The sequence below is a fragment of the Diceros bicornis genome, chromosome 6 (genome assembly GCF_020826845.1).
Source record: "Diceros bicornis minor isolate mBicDic1 chromosome 6, mDicBic1.mat.cur, whole genome shotgun sequence".
Taxonomy (NCBI): Eukaryota; Metazoa; Chordata; class Mammalia; order Perissodactyla; family Rhinocerotidae; genus Diceros; species Diceros bicornis.
This window is the reverse complement of record NC_080745.1, coordinates 19,395,191-19,416,115: the sequence shown is the minus strand read 5'-3', so window position 1 is coordinate 19,416,115 and position 20,925 is coordinate 19,395,191. Positions and strand designations below refer to the sequence as shown.

Sequence of the window (20,925 nt, the reverse complement as noted above, 5' to 3'; positions counted from 1 at the left end):
TGGTCAAGACACCATCACAAGTAAGCCACCCAATGCCACGTGGCCGTCTTGACAATGTTCAACTGGCTTTGTCAAACACATATATTTTGCACTGAAGCCAAATTTCTCATCAGTTGTTATAATCATCCTGTGAACCTTTATGTGATTCATTCACTATTAAAGGTGGCAGGGCTGTTTGAATAACTCCTGCTGCCCAGGACCCACGGGTCCAAACCCTAGTACCAAAACGCCAGGCTTAGCAGTTCTGTGCCACTCCTGTCGATCTTGTGCTGTTCACATTTGCATTTTTTAAGTCATTCTCAGATGATGTGAAGGCTTAAGTGTAGAGATATTTTTCTATTTTTCTCCTTGAAACTACTCATTTCCCAAGTATTACTATTAATATTTGAAGGTAAATTTAAAAGCTTCTCTACTTAAATATCGGACACTATGAAAGAAGTTCTCTCATGCAAATTTCTTTTTTGTCGTCTGTTGTTTTTACTTTTGGTGGTGTAGTTTAGTATTACCTGCAGTAATAAACTCATTACAATTTCATTGTTTTACTTCTTAAATGGCATGTTAGGTTATAGCAGTCAAGGGATATAGAAAAGGTCTCCTATAGAGTCTGATTTATTAAAAAAAAAAAAAAACTTCTTGCGTAATAAGGGTTTGGAATTCTGAGAAATGTCCTACGTTGATTAACATAGCATTTTTGTTCAGAAGAAATTATTAGAAAAATAGAAAACCCTAAAATATTTAGATATTATATAGTTAGTAAATTAAAAGGTTTTAAACAGCAATAATGCTAGAGACGTGTTAATAAGCAAATATATAGTACAAACATATCTTTGAAAAACAGAGACAAAAAGAAACCCCATATCACCAGAAACACAGAGCCAGTAATTTTTATGTGTATAAACCTCTTTAGTTGATCTTAGTCATTCCTATTCTGGTTTTATGTGTTATGCTTTTCTGCTGGTATATTTTAAGCTTATGACAGTAATACCTCAAATGTAGCTACAGTGAACCAATTTGTCCCCCTCCCCACGGAGAAGGATAACAGATGAATAAATTATGCCCTATGACTACATAATATTCTGAATAAATGTAAATGTAGATGCCTTTATATCAAAGCTTCTGCTTACAATATGGATCCAATAATTGGATATTTTTGGCAAGATCCTGAAAGCTTGAAGTATAGGAATGCCTAATAATACTAAATTGATATTAAAATAATTTGTTGAAAATGTGAGGTGAGGTTGGTTTAGAATACATACAGTGGTGTTGTTTGACTGTCCTCTGGACTTTTTTATCCACTCACAGATCATGAGTTCATTTTTTTACACTGTTGTGTAACATGAACCCTGTCGGTTATCTCTGGGGTAATGGGACCAAACCCACACACAGAGCTGAAAAATGTTTTTAGCTGATATTTTCAAAAAGTCAAATTTTACCTTTTATTAAATGACGCATGGCTCTCCAACAGCGGAAATATTTAGAGGGAGTAGTTTGAAAATGGTAGTTTCATTGTTTTTTTTTCCCCTAAGAGAGCAACAGCCCCTTAACATAGACCCCTATCGTCTATAGGAGACTATGGTAGTGTAGCAGAAGCTCTTTTCAAGATCCTAGTTCTGCAGCAGGTCCATGAAGGGCTGATGACAGCTCACTATACCACAGGCTCAGCCAATCATGGGGGGGAGCTGGGGTGCAGTGGACTGACAGTCGCATTTTCAGGGATGATAGGGCCTAAGTCACACTTGGAAATGTACTTCAAGGACATGTACATGCAAGTTCCAGGTAATACTTTTACTGAAAGGACCTGATGATCCGTCATATAGTTGGGGAGTTGAGAAATACACAAAGAATTAGTTCATAAACTTCCATTTTCTTTGCTGTTAGTATAACAAGTATATTGAAGGAAATTACATGGGATTCAGTATATAACAGTTGAATGAATGAATAATTAGCGTTTTCAGAGAACACTCTCACTCTCAAGGCAGAGGAAAACAGACTGTGAGCTGATTATGCATAACACCCTTGGCATCAGGTACTGTTCCTCTCAAATGGTAGACACCCAATAAATATTTTTCAAATGAATAGGAAAGAGTGTTTCTTTTGTGGAGTATTTACTTGAGAATTAGCCAGACTAATGTATAGATGGCATTAATGTGAACTGGAGGTTTATTTGTTATGTAAAATTTAATTTCCTAATTCTCCTTTTTATTGGTGCAATTGAGAGCACTGCTTACCTTGCCAGGGTTTTAGATTCTAAGCAACAGTTAACATGTTAACTTCAAAAAACTCTACGATTATTTCTTCCTAAGTGTGATCTTGAAAGGCAGGCCAGCCTTGAGCTTGTGACCCCGTGAGCTTGATTGACTCTTATCTAGTTGGTCCTGGCTGGATTCCCACAGTTTACAATGGTTGTATCACTGTGTGCTTATAGGTTTAGGTTTGGGTGGCTAGAGGGAAGATGGACCCTTGTTCCAGAGTACTGAATTACCACTGCTTCTTACATATCACCCAGCAGTGATGATCTTTTTCTCATTGAAATTGCTCTGGAGGAGTCCCATAGTCCACCTAAGGCAGGATGTTGTAGAATCTTGAAGGAATAACCCTAGAAGTGGCTAGCCAGTATTTGGAATAACCATCCTCATAAAGTACCAGTAGCTCCCTACAGAGGAAGGCCATAATTATTTGTTCACTTAAATTAAAGCAAGAGCCAGGCCAAATTTAATAAGAAAATTGACATGATTGACCAAATTAAAAACAGAAAAGAACAAAGGTACCTCTTTGGTTGCATCCCACATACACAATTCTTTTGATAAATCTTTGTTGAATGAACACGTTATCCAACCTGCTCAAGAGTAGAAATTACACATTTTATTTTTCCTAAATCAGAGCCACTTAGAGTAGTGTCATTTAAAATGACAAACTGGAGGAAAGGTACTGTCACAGACCAACTTTGCATTCACTTTGTGTTAACCGTGCTCTCGTAAGTAACAAAATTAAGTTCGTATGGGTTATTTGCATACTTTTACAAGAGTTCTATTGAAACTAAATCTGTGGCATAAATTAGCATTTAAGTAATAAAGAAATCTATAGTGTTAAATTTATAGTTGAATAATTGTGTAAAATCTATAGTTGAAAGAAAATTTAGACACTGAAATATCTCCTCTTAGCTTAATCAATTTGAATATTTATAGATATATATTCATATGGACATATAAAATGCATAGGCAAAGCTTTATAGTAAAAGGAGAACTTAATACTTTTTGGTTACAGCTAAGGCATTTTCCTTCATTAAAAAAAATATCTTATTTTGATTGGTATGACTGTCAAGTTTTATTAAAGTTCAGCTGGATTTTATAGCATTGGAATGGATATCTGGTATGAAAAGGCAAGCTCCTATCAAAGTCATCCAGTCAGACAGGGTAAATGAAATTGTTCTTGGTGCAATCAATCAAATATATTACAGAAAATAAAAGTACTCTCTAAAGAGGGCCTCATTCTGAGGAGGAATATCATTTTGCAAAGTAGATTTTTCCCTTTTTCTCTCAGTATGTGAAAAAATGATTTTCCCTTTTGTTTTAAAAGCAGTTTTTCTTATAATTTTAATAACTTTTAATATCTATTGTAAGAATGGTTCTGAGGTCTTTCAAGCATAATTTAAATAAAGTTATTTTAAGAAATTATATGGAACAATAGGAAGGGAATATATATTTAGTAAAATAGGTGTAATAGTACTGGGTATTAAAGTATTTTCTTCTGCACTTCTTAAAGTGTGTATAGGTCAGTATCTTCACTCTCATTCTTCAAATCCTTAAGGATGTTCTTTTCCTACAGAAAAGAAGTGCAAACTCCTTGGCATAACATTTTGTACCTTCCGTCATCTTACCCTGATCTAATTTTATAGTTCCTGTTAAGTTTCTCTTTGCAACCCAACGCTACACTCCTGTGGTCCCTTCCCCTTTCTTAAATACCTTGCAGTTGTATACCATGCATGACTTACTCATATTCCTTACTCAGCCTGCATCGGGCTCCCCCACATCCAGTTTTTCATTCAACAGATGTTTATTGAGTGCTTACTATGTCCTGACATTGTGCTAAGAGCTAAGTCCCTGTCCTTGTGGAGTTCACAGTCTGGTCCAGGAGAGAAGGTGCTTGCAGTGGAGAGTGATGAGTGTACCTGTGTAGACCTAGGGCTATAGGTGTACTGAGGGAGACGCTAACTTTGAGGAAACCAGATGAGGCTTCATAGAGGAGGCAAGCTTTAACCTGAGTTTTAAAACACAGTTTATAAGGCAGAAAGGACTACAGAGGGAGAGAACATGACGTTCTAAGACAGACCAGCAGAAAGCAGCATGGTATATTCAGGGCAGGGAAAGTGTGTGTGTTTGGAGCATAACAGGTTTGGGGGAGGAGGTGAGAAAGGGTTGAGACTAAATGTCCTCTATGCTTAAACTACTCCAAGTGTGGTCCCCAGAACAACTGCCCCTACATCACATGGGAAATTTTTGAAATGAAACTTCTCTGTATGTACCCCAAACCTACTGAATCAGGATCTCAGGGATAGGCCCCAGGAATCTGTATTTTAACAAGCTAACACAGTGACTTGTAAGCATGCTAAAATTTGAGAAGCATCCCTCTATTTCATGTAAAGGGATTTAGACTCTTTCCTGTAAACACTTGGAAGGTATGAAAAGTTTTTAAACCTGGAGATGATTTGATCAATTTTGTGTTTTAGGAAGAGTCATTCATCTAATAAATATTTATTAGTCCTTCCCATGTGCCAGGCATTTTGCTGGGTGCCTGGAATACAGTGGTGGCCAAAGTACCATAGTTGCTGCCCAATGCAGACCACAATGTAGTGGGAAATACAGATAATAAATAACTACAAAAAATAATTACAAATTATGATAAGTATTTCTGGGAATCGAGTTCATTCTTCAAGAACTAGATCAACTGCTAGCCCCATAGTAGAGGTTTTCTTGATAGCTTTATTCTAACTTAAGCATTCTTTCCACCGCACTTTGCTTGTCTGTAATAGCTCTTACTTTATCTTTCCTGTTGAACTTTTCCTTGAGCACAAGAGAGCATTTTACTGACTTTGTTAAGTTTACTCTTTTTTTATTTTCTTGTCGACTCTTTCTCTTCGCTATGCAGACTGCTCAGGGTGGTAGTCATCGAACACTCCTCTATGGACATGCCATATTGCTACGCCATTCCTACAGTGGCATGGTGAGTAGACATTTTGATTTCATCTCCCATATGGTCATGCTGGTCCCTTTGGGCATTCAGGGTCAGGAAATGTTGGTAATAGCATTTCAGCGATGGCATTAATGAGCTTGGATGAATGTGTTCTTTAACATCTTTGTACCCTGTTTAGTTTTCTCATTTCTAAGACGAGAATTAGCTTAGATGACCTTTAAGGTCCTTCAGTTCTATCATATGTAGTATTTTACTTTTCATAGACTGGTTTTAGGAGAGAGTTGTAAGAGTCAAGTAAACATTTCTCCTTTGTGATTTTGTTTTAAACAGTTTATTTCTTAGAGAATTAAAGTATCTTTACTGAAAGAAAATGTAAAAATAATCTGTCTGTGAGTTCTACTGTCAATTTGCCACTAACTTCTTGTCCTTTTTAACTAGATGCTCTCTTTCTTTTTCCATATCAGCTCCTCCTTTTACCCAATTATCCCTATTACCCATTGGGCTCCTCTCAGGCACAGTTTTCTCATTCTCTACCATATATATTTTATATATACTTGTATATATTTTTATATCTTATATGTATAAAATATGTAAAATATAATTGTTCCAGAGCAAGAGACTAAGCATAGCCTCAATACCAATACCCAAAAAACACACGAACAATTGTCAGTCTCCATCATGAATATTGATGTGAAAATCTGAATCAAAAGTCTGGTTAATGGACTTCAAAATTATAGGAAGAGAAGTATAGGAAAAGTATAGATATGATTTTAATGATGACAATATAATTTCTCTTAGTTGCGGTACATCACATAAATAGGTTAAATAAGAAAAACTGTGATCATCTTAACAGGTGCTGAAAAAGGTTTTAATAAAACTCAACACCCATTCCTAATCAAAACTAAGCATTTATGATTATTTCCTCAATGATAAAGAAAATATCAGTGTCAGATCAATAGCATACTTAATTGTCAAACATGAAGCCATTCTTGACAAAACTAACTCAAACAAACAAACAAACAAACAAAAACAAGACTGTGCTGTCTGACATTATTCTGGAAATCTTGGCTGATATAGCAAAATATGAAATAACATAAAGGAAAACACTTTAATAAGGTGACTGGATACAAGAGAGATATATAAAAACAACCTGAATGTATATAGTAATCACACATTAAAAGTTCATGGAAAGAATTCCATATTCAGTAGCAATCAAAACACAAAATCTGCATGGAATAATAAATGTGAGAGTCTGTTTTAAGGAAACTCTCTATGCATAATAGATGTGTTAAGAGCCTGGACTTGGTTGATAGATCTGGGTTTAGGCTCACTTTCCCGCAAGCTGTACAGCCTTGGATACCTTGCTGAACCTCTTTAAGCCTGTAATTGCATCTAAACATTTCATCGATTCATTCAATAAACATTATTTAGCACCTATTGTCTGCTAGGCACTGTTCTAGGTGCTGGATATAGTAGTAAATGAGACCAAGTCCTTGCCCTCATGGAACTTAATTAACGTTTAGTGGAATAATTATACCTCGTTATAGGTATAATCTACCTCATAGATGCTGTGAACACTAAAGGAAGAGAGAATGTATGTTAATAGTTACAGTACCGAGTACTGTAATATTATTGAGAAATATTACAGAAAACTTTAATAGGGATTACTTTATGTTTTTGCCTGGGAAGTCAGTATTGTAAAATTGTTACTTTTTCTCAAATAAAGAGAGATATTTAACATAGTTTAGATCTAAAATCTATAAACCTAAGGGACCACCATGGGCTGCCCATCTTGAGGTCAGACTCACACTCCTACACTGGCTAAGAGTATATTTGGGGGCCCTTGAAGCATCTTTTCTATAACCCTGGGGGAGCCAGTGCTTTACAGTCCAGAGAGAGAATCAGAGTCCCCAGGTCAGTTTGATTTTACATCCCCATGGCACCGACTTCCACCTAATGTGCCAGGAGTCTGTTGGTTCATCTCTTGCCTCCTCACACTTGCAGACGCCCACTGAGCTGTATGGATGCTATTCCAGTAGTAGGAATTTTCTAGGCTTTGCGTTACTTGTCCAGTGATTCTGGGAGGTCTGGGCTTGCTCAGTCCCCAGAACTGTCTCTGAGTGCTCTTGCTAGCAGTGGACTTAGTTGGCGTAGATGGTAGTGTATGCTGAGCTCATACCACATTCATCTTTGTGTCCTCATTCTTATAACACTTAACAAGATTTTCGAGGCTGGGGTGGGGGTAGGGGAGTTGGCCTGAAAAATTATCCTAAACTTTATGTCCAAGAACATATAGTTAGGAAAACTTAGGCGGAGGGAAAAGAAGTAAGGGGGTGATGGTGTTGCGCGAGTTTGATTGCTCTTGGGGAAACACACACATATGTACACACATGATAAGACCTCACTTCACTGAGGTGCCGTGCTGCACACCAAAATCAGTTCTGGGTGAATTTGAAAGAGTTAAATTTTTTTAAATGAAAACAAAACTAGAAGATCTAAGTGAATAGTTTTCAAATTTCTGTTTGGGAGAAAGATTTCCAACTGTCAGATCAGGTTGTACCTTTCCTTGTGATCATGAATATCACATGAAGTGAGAGATGTATAAACACATCCCTGGTTCCTTGTCTTCCTTTACAGATGGAACACATTTCTCTAGTTTTTTATAAGGGAAGAAAACACTGCATTTCTTTTAGAACATCACTGCTAATGAATGCTGTGTGAGTGCTGTTCTCCTTCAGAATGAGAAACCTGGGCTTTGCACAGAAGCATCCAGATTTGAAAGAAGGGACTCATAACAGCAGAGATAGACTGATACCAAGTTACATGTGAGAATTAGATTCCCATAGGACTGTAAATATTTAGTGACAACTACTGATTCTGTGTCTTTTAGTATCTGTGCTGCCTGTCCACGTCCCGGTCTTCTACTGATAAATTGGCTTTTGATGCTGGCTTACAAGAGGACACAACAGGTGAGCACCTTGGTCCGGAACAAAACTGTGTTCAGAGAAAGCATGGCAGGGCTTAGATTGGAAGAAGCCATGAGACACGATCCAAGATCTTTAGATGAATGTTCTTACAGAGGGAGTCAGGAAAAAACAGATGACTGCCTAAGGAAAGTTTTTAGTAGAAGGAGGAAGTGTACATTGTTTCCATTGGTCAGTCATTCCCACATAATTAGCTGGATGTTCAAACTAGACTTCAGACCTTATTCTTCTGATGGATTTGGATAGAAAAACAATACTTACTGCATGCTTTACTGGCCGTTAACCATGTTAATGTACCCTGACTAGTTTCTGAAGTATTACTGCATATCTTTTTTTTATCTTTTATCTTTCATCTTAAAAATATTGTTAAGTCTAAAAATGTAATATACTCAGTGTCAACATTCAGACAAAAAGATAGAAAATGAAAGTATGCTTCATTTCTCTGTCCACAGGGCATCATGCTACATATATATCCAAATAGACATGTATCTATGTATTTTTAAAACAAAAAATATATATATTAACACATTGATCTGTTCGGAGAATCAGAATAGGAGAACACAGGCTTTCTTTGCGGTATTGTTCTCAGTACTCTGAGGACTTTACACTTTAAACATCTCTGTACAATTTGACTATTTTATCTTTTACAGTGAGTGTGCATGACTTTTGGGATTAAAATAAATAAAAGACTAAGAAAAAGAATGAAAGGAAATAGACCAACTCTTATTAAGTTGTTCCTTTCAGGGGTGGGATAAAGCAATCCCCTTACACCTCCCCTCCTTTTTTTTTTTTTTTTGGTGAGGAAGATCAGCCCTGAGCTAACATCCGACGCCGATCTTCCCTTTTTTTTTTTTTTTTTGCCGAGGAAGATTGGCCCTGAGCTAACATCTGTGCCCATCTTCCTCTACTTTATATGGGATGCCGCCACAGCATGGCATGGCAAGCAGTGCATCAGTGCACGCCCGGAATCCAAACCTGCGAACACAGGGCCACCAAAGCACGGTACGCGCGCTTAACCATTTGTGCCACCGGGCTGGCCCCTCCCCTCCTTTTAAAAATATTTTTCCATATTCTAAATTCACAGACAATAAACGGATGAAAATAAAGCTGTATTTACCAACCTAATTAATTTTTAATAGACCAACATATCACCTTGTACAAGAAGTTCCAGGAATCCCAGGCACCAAAAAGATAAATGTATTATTCTGATTTTTATTTCATTGTGTAGGCGCGGTCATTCCTCTGTGTTTTTGCTAGTTGTTTTAGTTTTCTCATTGTAATTAACTTACTTCAGCATACAATGACATGAAAAAGAAAGTCTTCAGTTGTCTCTCAAAAGAAGTAAAAGACATGCACGATATATAACTTGTTTTCATACACTGAGATGATTATATAATAGCCAAAACAACCAAACAAGGCCATCCTCCTCCCTACAACCTGAGCTCTGTGTGCTGCTCTGCTTTCCCCGTACCTCTCTACTTCTTCTGAATTACTGACTGACTTATTATATTTATCATTTGTCACGTGCCTGCCTTGATCAGAATTAAATTCACAGGGCAGATAATTTTTTCTTCCTTGTTTATTGATGTACCCCCACATACTAAAGCAATGATGGACACATAGTGGATGCTTTATAAATGTTTGAGTGGATGAATGAAAAACTTGCTACAACTCTAAAAACGTGAATTGAGTGAATGAAGATGAGGAATTCTGCAAGGTGGCATTCAAGGAAAACTGTGGTTTGTGTAAGAAGAGCAGCTTAGGGCACAGATTACATATTGGCTGTAGGCATGCTTAAGAAATATTTTTTGCTTATTCATTTACTCTTCATCCAAAATGAATTTTTATTGAGTGCCTACAAAATTCTGGGAAGATGTGGGGAACCCCCAGTGAACAAAACATACAAGTCCTTGCTGTTATGGAACTTACATTCTGGCATTGGGGAATTAGTAAAAAAGAAAAAAATAAAAGTTATAAGAAAAGAATAAAGCTGGGCAAAGAGGAGAATGATAGTTATTAGATAACAGATATCACTAAAACTATTCTCATTTTTGGATAGAACTTACATTTAGGTTTTAAAAGGAACTGTGAGCGGATTGAAGAATTGTATCCTTAAGTTTATATCTTAGGTAATGGGACTGAAGAATGACGAATGGCTATGTGGTTCATGAGGCTTATGCTTGACTTGTTCTAGAAGAAATTATTTAATTTAATATATACCCAGATATTTTTATAATGTATCCTCCTATAACAGGATTCTCTTATATTTTACCCTTAGATTAATGGAAACGACTGCATCTTAAAATAACAAAACAAGGCACAGGATAGTAAAGTTTAAGTGACACTTGCATCTATTTTGAATCAGCATCCCAAAAAAGTACAGAGTTTTTTAAATTGTTATAATACAACTGTCACATCACAAAACCCCAAATCCTTTTGCAAATCAAGTGGCAAAAAACTAGATGTTAGTACAGAGAGCAGTGTAATAACATGTGATAGTGTAGAGAATGTGGTCAGATCAGCATGACTGGTGAATGTGGCCTTATGTTAGCATAAATAACTATCCTTTTTAAGCAATTCTTAGTGGGAGAAAAAGACACCAAACTTCCCATATTGTCACAACCAGTTCCTATGAGAAGAATCTTTGTATTTCAGTATATCTTCTTCTAAGCTAATTTGGCCAAATTCTTTTGATTTTCATGGTCTAAGAGATTAATTTCCCTTAAATTTAAAGTTTCTGAAAGTGGTATGAATAGGACAGTTTCATTTTAAGGAGACTGATTTCGAAGACTTATTTCATTTCTCTCTTTTATTTTGGAGTCACTGGCAAAGGAAATCCATTTCAAACTAAGAGACACATCTTCATGTTTCCCTTTTCAATCCTCTTGCAGGTGAGGCATGTTGGTGGACCATACATCCTGCCTCCAAGCAGCGATCAGAAGGAGAAAAAGTGCGAGTTGGAGATGACCTCATCTTAGTTAGCGTGTCCTCTGAAAGGTACTTGGTAAGTTCAGAAAGGAGCATCATGTACATGATGATAGAATAAATGACAGGTCTATAAAACTCACTCTTTAAAGTGTAGATTGCAAATTATCTAGGAAAATTGCTTAGAAACAAGCCTGTATCTCTACTTGATGAGTTATAAATAACTCCCTCAGTGGGGGAATCATGTGACGTGTGTGGAATTGTGGCTTACCAGGTTCATTTAGACAGGCATACCTTGTGCCCTTGATGTGTACATTCATGATACTGACATGATTTATGAAAGCAAATTATTCTATGAGAAACACTTACCATGTTAAGAAAGGAGAGAAGTAGACAAAATAAAAAACAGTTTAAGTCTCTCATTGACATCGCATTGTTTTGAAGGGTAGGGGCTGGAAATGAAAGAATAAAGTTTGTCTTTAATCATTGAAGGTATTTCTTATTTTTATGATAAGGCCAATATATATTTAATTTCACTTATTTAGTAAATTGTATTTTTGCTAAAGAATAATCATATATAGAAGTTCACAGAAGATTGAAATCAATAGAAGTGAAGGATGCTAGTGCAAAATATTCTTTTTATTTTAAGGTTGGAAAAGTAATTAAACAAATATACAATGGGGTATTATAAACTTTACATGAATATTCCCATAAAAAAATCCCAGACATCATAGAGGATGATGATTGAAACAAAAATCAGAAATAGAGCATTGTTGCAGTTAAGCACACACTGGTTTATAGAAAGTGTATTCCCACTGCCATACATCAAAATATTATCTGTGTGTAATTGATTTGGGATTAAGTTAGTAGTTGGTACCCCTTTGCTCTATGAACATGGAAAGAGGGTGGGTTTGGAGATATTGCTAGTCAGTTTTTGCTTACCAACATGCTTAGTTCCAATTTTGAAACATTTCTAGGAAGAACGGTTTTGTTTTACTTGCTTTGTGGAAAGAGGTAATGATGGAGACAGTGAGGTGGTGAAACAGTGCCTCGTGTAACTGACAGGAACTGTTAAATTAAATGGAGCATCTCATGTTGCATAGCTGTAGGGAGGCCTGGAGCATTTCTCTCCTTTTTTGTCTCTTAACCAAAGTAGGTAGAAACAGGCACCATGCACATTTCTAGGGCAATACAACTGTGTCAGCTTATAAGCATTTATTAAGCTCTTGCTGTGGGCATATGCTGTGTGTGTTAAAGAGCTGTATTTTGATCAGGAGATAAACATTTTGAGTTGTAGTTTTACTTGGAAACCAATAGCAGCAGTAAAAATAATTCATGCATGCTTTTCAATATATAAATTCTACACATATCTTATTTTGATTTTGGCATAACTATGCGTGTTTTTGATTTTGGCATAACTATGCATGTTTTTGCTGTACAACTTGTACTTTCCACTACATCGCAGAGTTTATTTGACAGGATGGTATCATTATGCACCGAAGGAGCAGAAAATCAGAATCTCACAGAGGACAGCACTTGTGGCATCAATTCTGCCACTAAATGTCTGAGAGGAGTCACTTAATTCCCTGAATTCTGGCCTCCTCACTTGCAAAATGGTGATAATTATACTAAGCACCAAGGTTACTGTGATGAAGCAATGAAATAACAAATTTGAATATGCTTTGAATTAAAAAGTACCATACAAATAATAGCAATAATCATAATGCATGAGGTTCACCTTCTAATGCCTTTGGAAATAAATAAACCTCGTCATTAATGAAATTCACAAATACTTTTTTTTTTGTGAGGAAGATCGGCCCTGAGCTAACATCTGCCAATCCTCCTCTTTTTGCTGAGGAAGATCGGTCCTGGGCTAACATCCATGCTCATCTTCCTCTACTTTATATGGGATGCCGCCACAGCGTGGCTCGACAAGTGGTGCGTCGGTGCGCGCCCAGGATCCAAACTAGCGAACCCTGGGCCTCCACATTGCACCTAACCGCTTGCGCCACCGGACCAGCCCCCACAAATACTTTTGAAGTTTCATTTTAGCTAATTTATTTATGTTCCTTTTCTTGTAAACTTTTATAGAGAACTACAAACACTGACCAACTAGATTGTTGAAATTTCACTTTCATTTAGTAATGAACTCAATGCTTTCAGTGTTCATCTCTTTGGACCTAGCATATAGTAGAAACAAGAAAGACCAAAGACACGTTAGACATTGTTTCTACCCTCAAAGAATTGATGGAAAAAACAAACCAAACACATATGGAACTGTTTGAGAGTATTATAAGACAGTAAATAAGTGTTATAGTTTAGGGTAGAGATGCTGAAGGAAGTTCCTGTGGGTGTGGGGATGGTTAATTTTCTCACATTTGCCCTGTGCTTGATTAGTAGTGAGTATAGAGAGTATTATGTTGATGGATTCAAGGATCTATATGGTGCTCAGTGAGAAGGATCTAGAGAAAGTGAAATGGCAAGAAGTGAGGTAATAAAAGGACTTTGGAATAGACAGCGGCAGCTGGAATAATCCACACACTGAACCCTGAATCAATAAAAACGGGCTGTATATATATTTGTTTATTAGTATAGAGCCTGGTAAGTATGAGCCAGGGCCAATCATGTAAGCTCCTAAACCTCTTAGTTTCTCCATCTGCAGTATGGGATAATAAAGAACCTAGCTCACAGGGATGTTAAGAGGATTAAATGCTTTAATCCAAACAAGGCTCTTAACTGTATGAATGGCACATATAAAAATAGCTTAGTAAGTTGCTATCGTTATTTTCTTGGGAGATTTGTGCCTATTAAGAATGGTTAAGGAAACTGCAGATATTTAACCAGAAGAAGAGAAAGTTGGGGAGGAGTGAAGGGAATATAATTGATTTAAGTAAAGATCCATCATGTGAAAGCAAGGTTCATATTCTGAAAAAACATTGATGTGGTTAAAAATAAATAAGTTAAGAAATTTGGCTGAAAACACATTAGTTAAAACTAACTACTCAAAATAAACATTTCCAGTCATTGATTTTGTATCTTTTCAGTCATTAGTGTCTACTGACCTCTGATCTATTTTTCCTTCACTAACAGTGATGGTTAAGCTAAGGTTAAACTATCTAATTGTGCATTCACTACTGTAACAAAGCTTACAGCTACTGGGATGAAGATTGATTAAAACTGATTTAAAGGACTGATTTTCCCCCATTCTCTGTGGAGGTGCTGCATGGTCGGAAGAGAGCGCTGTTTTGGGCACTGGGAGCCCAGGCTCCACCTAGGTTCGCTCCGCCCTCCTTTGCACAGGATTTCATAGGAATAAAGGGGCTCCTCTCCGGAAACGGTTGTAAACCACTCATCCATAATGTCTTTTCTCATCTTGCTGTTTGATATTCCAATATGAACTGATATCTTAATCCTTTTTTCAGGGATATTTAAGAGGAAAAAAATTCCTTTGCCCCTATTGGAACTACTTATTTATTTTTTTTTAAAGAAGGCAAATATAAGAGAAATAGACAAGTTAAAATAGAGAAAACATGGCCAAATAAGTATTACTATGAATGTATTTCAAACTAAACAAACTAAAGTCAAGCATACAAAACAATTTTTTGTTAAAAAGATGTAAAATCCTCGTTATGCACAGAAGCTTTCAATCTATGGATTGGATTTCTTGCATTGGAAACATTGATTTTTGACTATTTTCTCTTAATTAGGTCACCTATAGAAATGGACAGATTTTTTTAAGATCCATGAAAACTGCCAAACAAACTGCCGAAAGTAATTTAGGAAAAGCAGAACCCCATAATCTGAAGAGTGATGGAAAAATGCTTAAAAGAAAGCTATGCCAGGGTTCATAAAAATTGACCTCTCTCCTACCCACCTCTGAATTTCTGATAAGAAATACAAGGTGTTTTGATTGCATAATAAGTTGCTGAATTGCCTCAAGTTGCATAAAACGTTGATAACTAGAAAGATAGCAATCATAAGTATTTTCAAGCTATTTATTGTCTCAACCAATGTATTTTTTTTTTTTTAAAGATTTTATTTATTTATTTTTCCCCCAAAGCCCCAGTAGATAGTTGTCTGTCATAGCTGCACATCCTTCTAGTTGCTGTATGTGGGATGCAGCCTCAGCATGGCCGGAGAAGCGGTGCATCGGTGCGCGCCCAGGATCCGAACCCAGGCTGCCAGCAGCGGAGCGCCTGCACTTAACCGCTAAGCCACGGGGCCGGCCCTCAACCAATGTATTTTTGATTTATTTACCTTGAGCCTTTGTTTCTCTCTGTGGCTCAGTTGATGGAATCACAGAGTCTTATATTTGGAAATAGCATCTATTCTATGCCTGTCTTTTTTTCTCAGAAGAAAAAAAAAAAGAAGCCTGAGGGTTGCCATGTCTTGTTTACCTGTGTTCCCTGTCACTGGATGATAATTTATCCAGAGTTTGCATCACCAGGGCCTGACACTTAATACGAGAGAAACAAATGAGTGAATAAATGCATCAGACAAGGGTTGCATTCAGATATTCTTAAAAATTTTTAAACCATGGACCCTTTTGGCAGTCGAATAAAGCTTATTGACCTCTTGCCATCATAATGTTTTAAAATGAATAAAATATATACATAGGATTTCAAGGGAAACTAAGAGTTTCAGAGTGGAGTGATTTATAATATCCTCTCTCTGTCTGAGATTTTGTGTGTGTGTCCTATAATGTCCGGTCACTCAAAACACAGTTCTTGGACCAGCGGCCTTGATTGTCCCACCCCACCTCCTGAATTCAAATCCGCTTTTTAGGACAAGATCCTCAGATGATTCGTGTGTGTGATAGAACTTGAGAGTCACTAATTTAAGGATCAAGGGGATATGAGGGAGCAGATAGATGCCTAGTGCCCCTGCACTGCTGCTAGTGGGTTGATATTACCACATAACTGTGAAAATGCTAGAGTGGTTACAGATTTCAGCCTAAGGCCAGCTTTGCTTTCAACCTCTGACAACTTCTGTTTTTCCTTTAAGGACAACTCAACTTAGTTTGAGTAATTGAAACTGTTACTGCATTCTGAATATTTAATACCACAGGCCTGACTTGAAGTTGTTCCTACTCAGATTTCCCTTTGCTGTTTAAGCAGCAAAATTAAATAGAAGCATCCAAAATAGTTATGCCTAGACAATATTTTCTTTAGAAGAGTGGACATAACTTGGTATGGTGTAATATGATCTTGAGGACATTTTCGGGACTTTCTCCAACAGACTGTTTTTCATATTTATTATCTATCGTTAAGCTTAGATATGATTTGAAAATTGCATTTTAACCCTCCTTTTCCCCCTGTTATGTTTTCACTGCAGTTGCTCCTTATTGTCTGAAGTATAAGGTCCTTGATCTGGCGCCTGCCTTGTCTGCAGGCCTCTCTCTCACTCTCTCTCTAAGTATATGCTCTAAGCCCCAAAGATGGACCTCTCTGCTGTCTTTATGTTCCTGTGTCTCTGTCCCTTTGGGTACACTCTTCTCTTTGACATACCATTTTCCTTATCAGAGCCTCTTAGAGGGCCAGGGTGGCCCACCCACTTCCAATTACGAGGTTTCTGGTGTATTAAAAATGAAAATCGCCGAACTTCCAAAAATTTTGGTATGTTTTAAATATTTACATTTAGCACATTAATGTTAATATGCATACCCAAAAGTATTTGCAAACAGCATCTCTAATATATAAATGTGAGACCCAGGCCAAATGATCCTACTGGCTCCTCCAAACCTCTCCTCCCACGTGAAATCCCGTCTCTCCTGTGGCAATGCCCCTTGTCATCAAGGCCCAGTACCATGGACTCTGTTCCAGTTAGACTGGCTAATGTGTTCTCTTTTCTCAATTCCTGTAACACTTTGATTGTGATTCACCTACATTTTTTAAATAGTGATCTGTAGCATTTTGTGTATATATTTTACTTTCCCTTCTAGATTACAAGGAGTGGGGAATTTATACTCTATTAATATTTAGCACAATTGCTTTATACATAGTATATTTAATGAACCATGATGAATTAACAAATAGTGATAATCTATTTATCATAATCTAGCATGAGCTTTCACTTGAATTCAAAAGTAAGAATATAAGCATTGGTATTTTGAATCGTCTTCTCATGGTGTTGTAAAATCCGTATGGTTTTATAGAGTTTTTTGTGTGTATATGCTATTCTTTTGGCTCAGGTCATTGAAATAAGAATATTTATGTCTAACAAAATTTTTTTTAGGTTTATGCTACTTTGATTTTAAAGGTTTGCTTGGCTTCTGCACATATTTATTGAAAACACTGCTAGATGCCAAGGACACAGTTGTGAACCTGTGTCAGATAGCTTGCAAGAGAGAGAAGGAAAAATACACTAAACAATTACATTGTGTGATGATTGTTAGGAAGTAAATATATTTCTCTCATTTGTGGAAGCAGATGGCATATGATTGATTTGTAAACAGTTAAAGAATTTTAACATAGTGGGGAAGAAATTAATCAATAAAGGAATCTCAGCTGGGATTTTGCGCAAGACTGACGGCCTGAGATGAAGACGGGGTTGTAAAGAGGCAGACAGCTGGGTGAGGTGAGGAGAAGAGTACGAGCAAGTTATTGCTAAATCTGAGGCAGCAACTGGTAAACTTTAATCCTATCGGTTGTAAAAATTAATAAGTTAACTACATTTATGTCAAATGTCAAAAATTTCTTTGGTTTTGTTTTTAAGAGACAGATAGTGAAATACCTATTTTTGCCAGTGACTTGAGAATCGTATATTTAGGTAAAAGAGACTTTTAGGGTGTTGAAAGGCCTGTGGAGTACACCAATGTGACTACTTCATGCTGTGATTGTTCTTCATCTAACTAGGTGGGTCAGACTTCTGGGAAAGATCTAGTACAATTAAAGTCTTTAAAAGCTTGGGCTGTCATCAGCATTGGAAAAAATGTTGCAGAAACATTACAGGAACATTGGTGATGTTTATTGAGATGACTCCAAGAAGACAGGTGGTTGTTCTATGTGTGTTTGAAATTCTAGAGGCAGCCAAATAGTGATTAGTAAAATAACCAAGGCATTTAGCTCTACTCATAATTTTACTTTTCTTATCATTTGAGAACTCATATATTATGGCTCTCAAAGATATGAAATATGATATTATTTTAATACATTTCTATTTTTAAGAAGGAAAATCGAAATTTGTAATAGCTGAATTTTGGAGGAAATTTATTGTCCTAGCTTGTGATACCTAATAGGAAATATCGCCATCTAATGGCTATTATGTCAAATTGCAGATAAAAGTTCCTAGAGGACGACATAAAACTTTAAGACATTAAGTCCAGTAGATTTCACCTACTTCATTGTCAAAAACTGTCACTGTGTGATATGTAGAAAACTTAATTATAATTTTAACGGTAAGTGCCCACCATCTGTAAAATTTTGTCCATCGATAAGCCTTAAAACAAAATAGTCTATTTTAACAAATAAATTTATTTTAGTATATTCCTGTGTGCGTTTTCTGATCAGTACGTTAAGTTTGTAACTCTTAGAATGAAGCTGAAAAATACCTCAAGTCAAATAGAAACTCTAATTTTTTTCCTGCTAGTCTCAATTTTTGAGTGACAGGTTTGAAATAGATGTTTTCTGTGGACATTTCCAAATCTGCACTGTTAAGTTTGAGTTGCCAAAGCGCTTATGTATTAAGATTTACCAAGAGTCTGAAGTGATGCTTCCTTTTGCCTCTAATGCAGCACTTGTCCTATGGCAACGGCAACTTACACGTGGATGCTGCCTTCCAGCAGACTCTCTGGAGCGTGGCCCCCATCAGCTCCGGAAGTGAAGCAGCCCAAGGTAAAAACTCCACCTCAATTAAAAGGCCGGTCCTTGATGCAGAGCTGACAGTCGTCTTTGAGATTGTGATAATGAGCTGATTGTGAATTAGAGCTTTTTGTGTCAAAATTTCTATAATGCAGATAAGAATCTCATTTAAATTGCTATGTAAAAGTGAAGTTTGTGTTAAGATTTATCTTTCCTTATTCTTATGCAATTGTCAGCTTTAGTTTGTTTGTGTGTGTTTTATGTGCTAGCTTTCTAGGGTTATTTCCTCTGATGTTTTGGCCTCAGGGTACTGCTTAGTTAGGCTAATGTCGAGATTTCTCGTCTTCCAGGGTGAGTGACTTAGAGCTGGATCACAATAGTGTTTATGCATCAAGGCTTCCTGGGAAATATCTGCATTTGTTCTGATTAATGTCACTTATATAGTTCAAATGTGAGCCTATCCCTGCTTGCGTGTTTAATGGAGAATTTTATGGCTTGAGGTTGTGTTTTCCAATGGGAATGTCACTAACTGTGGGACTTGGGAACCCAGGGCTCAGAGGTGGCAGGCGGGTGGCACCATGCATCTCTGTGATTTTAGTCAGGTACTTAAGCCTCGCTCCTCTTCTGTTTCTCTGTCTATGAAAATAGAAGATTGGACCAGATGCTCTGTCTGGCTATCAACATCTGACCATGGCAGTTCAAATGTGACTGCGTTTCAATCCTTACAGGGTATCTGATTGGTGGTGACGTCCTCAGGTTGCTGCACGGACACATGGACGAATGCCTCACTGTCCCCTCAGGAGAACATGGTGAAGAGCAGCGGAGGTTGGTACCGCAGCCCAGGGCCTACAGCCTTGCCTTTTCTTGCCTTGATATAATTTTTTAAATTAAGGATATGTCTGTTCAGGCCGTTAGCGTAATAGAAAGTGGGCCACTAGCATTCATCTGTCCACTGATGTGATCTGTTTGTTGGCCTCCTTGGAAGTCTTTTCTCGTGTTATGTTTTTATTACCTGTCAAAAGAACTGCTGAAAATTGTCATATAATTAAAACGTAGTAAGAAGCGTTGAATAAAATAAACTGAGTGGGAGAAGTGAACACATTAAACTAAACTACTTAAAACTTCATTAAATGTTCATTAGTTTTGTTTAATTCTCTTTCTGCAATGGATAGTCTCAAATTCAGTTTCAAAGTCAGAGTTCTCAAACTGCACAAAAGTTTAGGACGTTTTTCTATCACCTTTCATTTACTGACATAGATAATAAAATTGACCACTTTCTCTAATATTTTATGTGATTATAATACTTCTCTCATGTTAATATTACTTGGCATTGGGCCAAGATTGAAGTAGTCTGGATCACTGGGAGAAGTGCACAAATAATGCAAAACCATGAAAATATTTAGGATGATCTGAATGCTCTGATTCACCTCATGAATTAATGGATGAATACAGTAAGTTGAATCCATAAATAAGAGATTACTGTGAGAGAAGGCATTGTCTGGATGATTTATTACATGTTTTAAGTGTTTTAATGGACATTTGTGTGATAATATTAATATATACACTTAGGTAACTACTATTTAATAAATATTTCTTTTTATAATTTAAAGAAAGATATAGGGAACATTTAGAAAGTTAATAACCATGTAACTAGCTGTTTAACCTTGGGAAACGTCACTCTGAGACCTGGGTACTAGTCTTACCGCTCTCACCAGGCAGACCTGGCTTATGGGGAAGAGTGAAATGCAGAGCCTGGAAAAATTCCCTCAACTAAAAATGCGGCTTTTAGTAGGTTAGGAAGAAGATGTTGATGGTGTTGATAGGGTTTGTATAAAAGATGGGGGGCAATGCAAAAGGCACAATGGTTTGAGGAATTGATTCCAAACAGAGGAGTAAACATAAGACTCAAAGGATGGCAGTGTGTTCTGGGAATAGCGGTTATTCCAGAGGGACGAGGGGCAGGATGGAAGAAAAGGTGGAAACTAGACAAGAGAGAGTAGTTTGGTCAGCTTTTGAAGGGTCCTTAG

At 36.9% G+C, this 20,925-nt stretch overlaps 1 protein-coding gene across 1 annotated transcript in view; it reads left to right on the top strand.

The window, feature by feature from the left end:
* Window positions 1-20,925, top strand: part of RYR2 (ryanodine receptor 2) — a 683,573-nt gene that overhangs the window by 268,214 nt on the left and 394,434 nt on the right. The window contains exons 5-9 of the mRNA XM_058542954.1: window positions 5,146-5,220; window positions 8,081-8,159; window positions 11,066-11,178; window positions 18,832-18,931; window positions 19,627-19,723. Coding sequence (XP_058398937.1) covers window positions 5,146-5,220; window positions 8,081-8,159; window positions 11,066-11,178; window positions 18,832-18,931; window positions 19,627-19,723 — 464 coding nt within the window. The remainder of the gene's footprint in view (window positions 1-5,145; window positions 5,221-8,080; window positions 8,160-11,065; window positions 11,179-18,831; window positions 18,932-19,626; window positions 19,724-20,925) is intronic.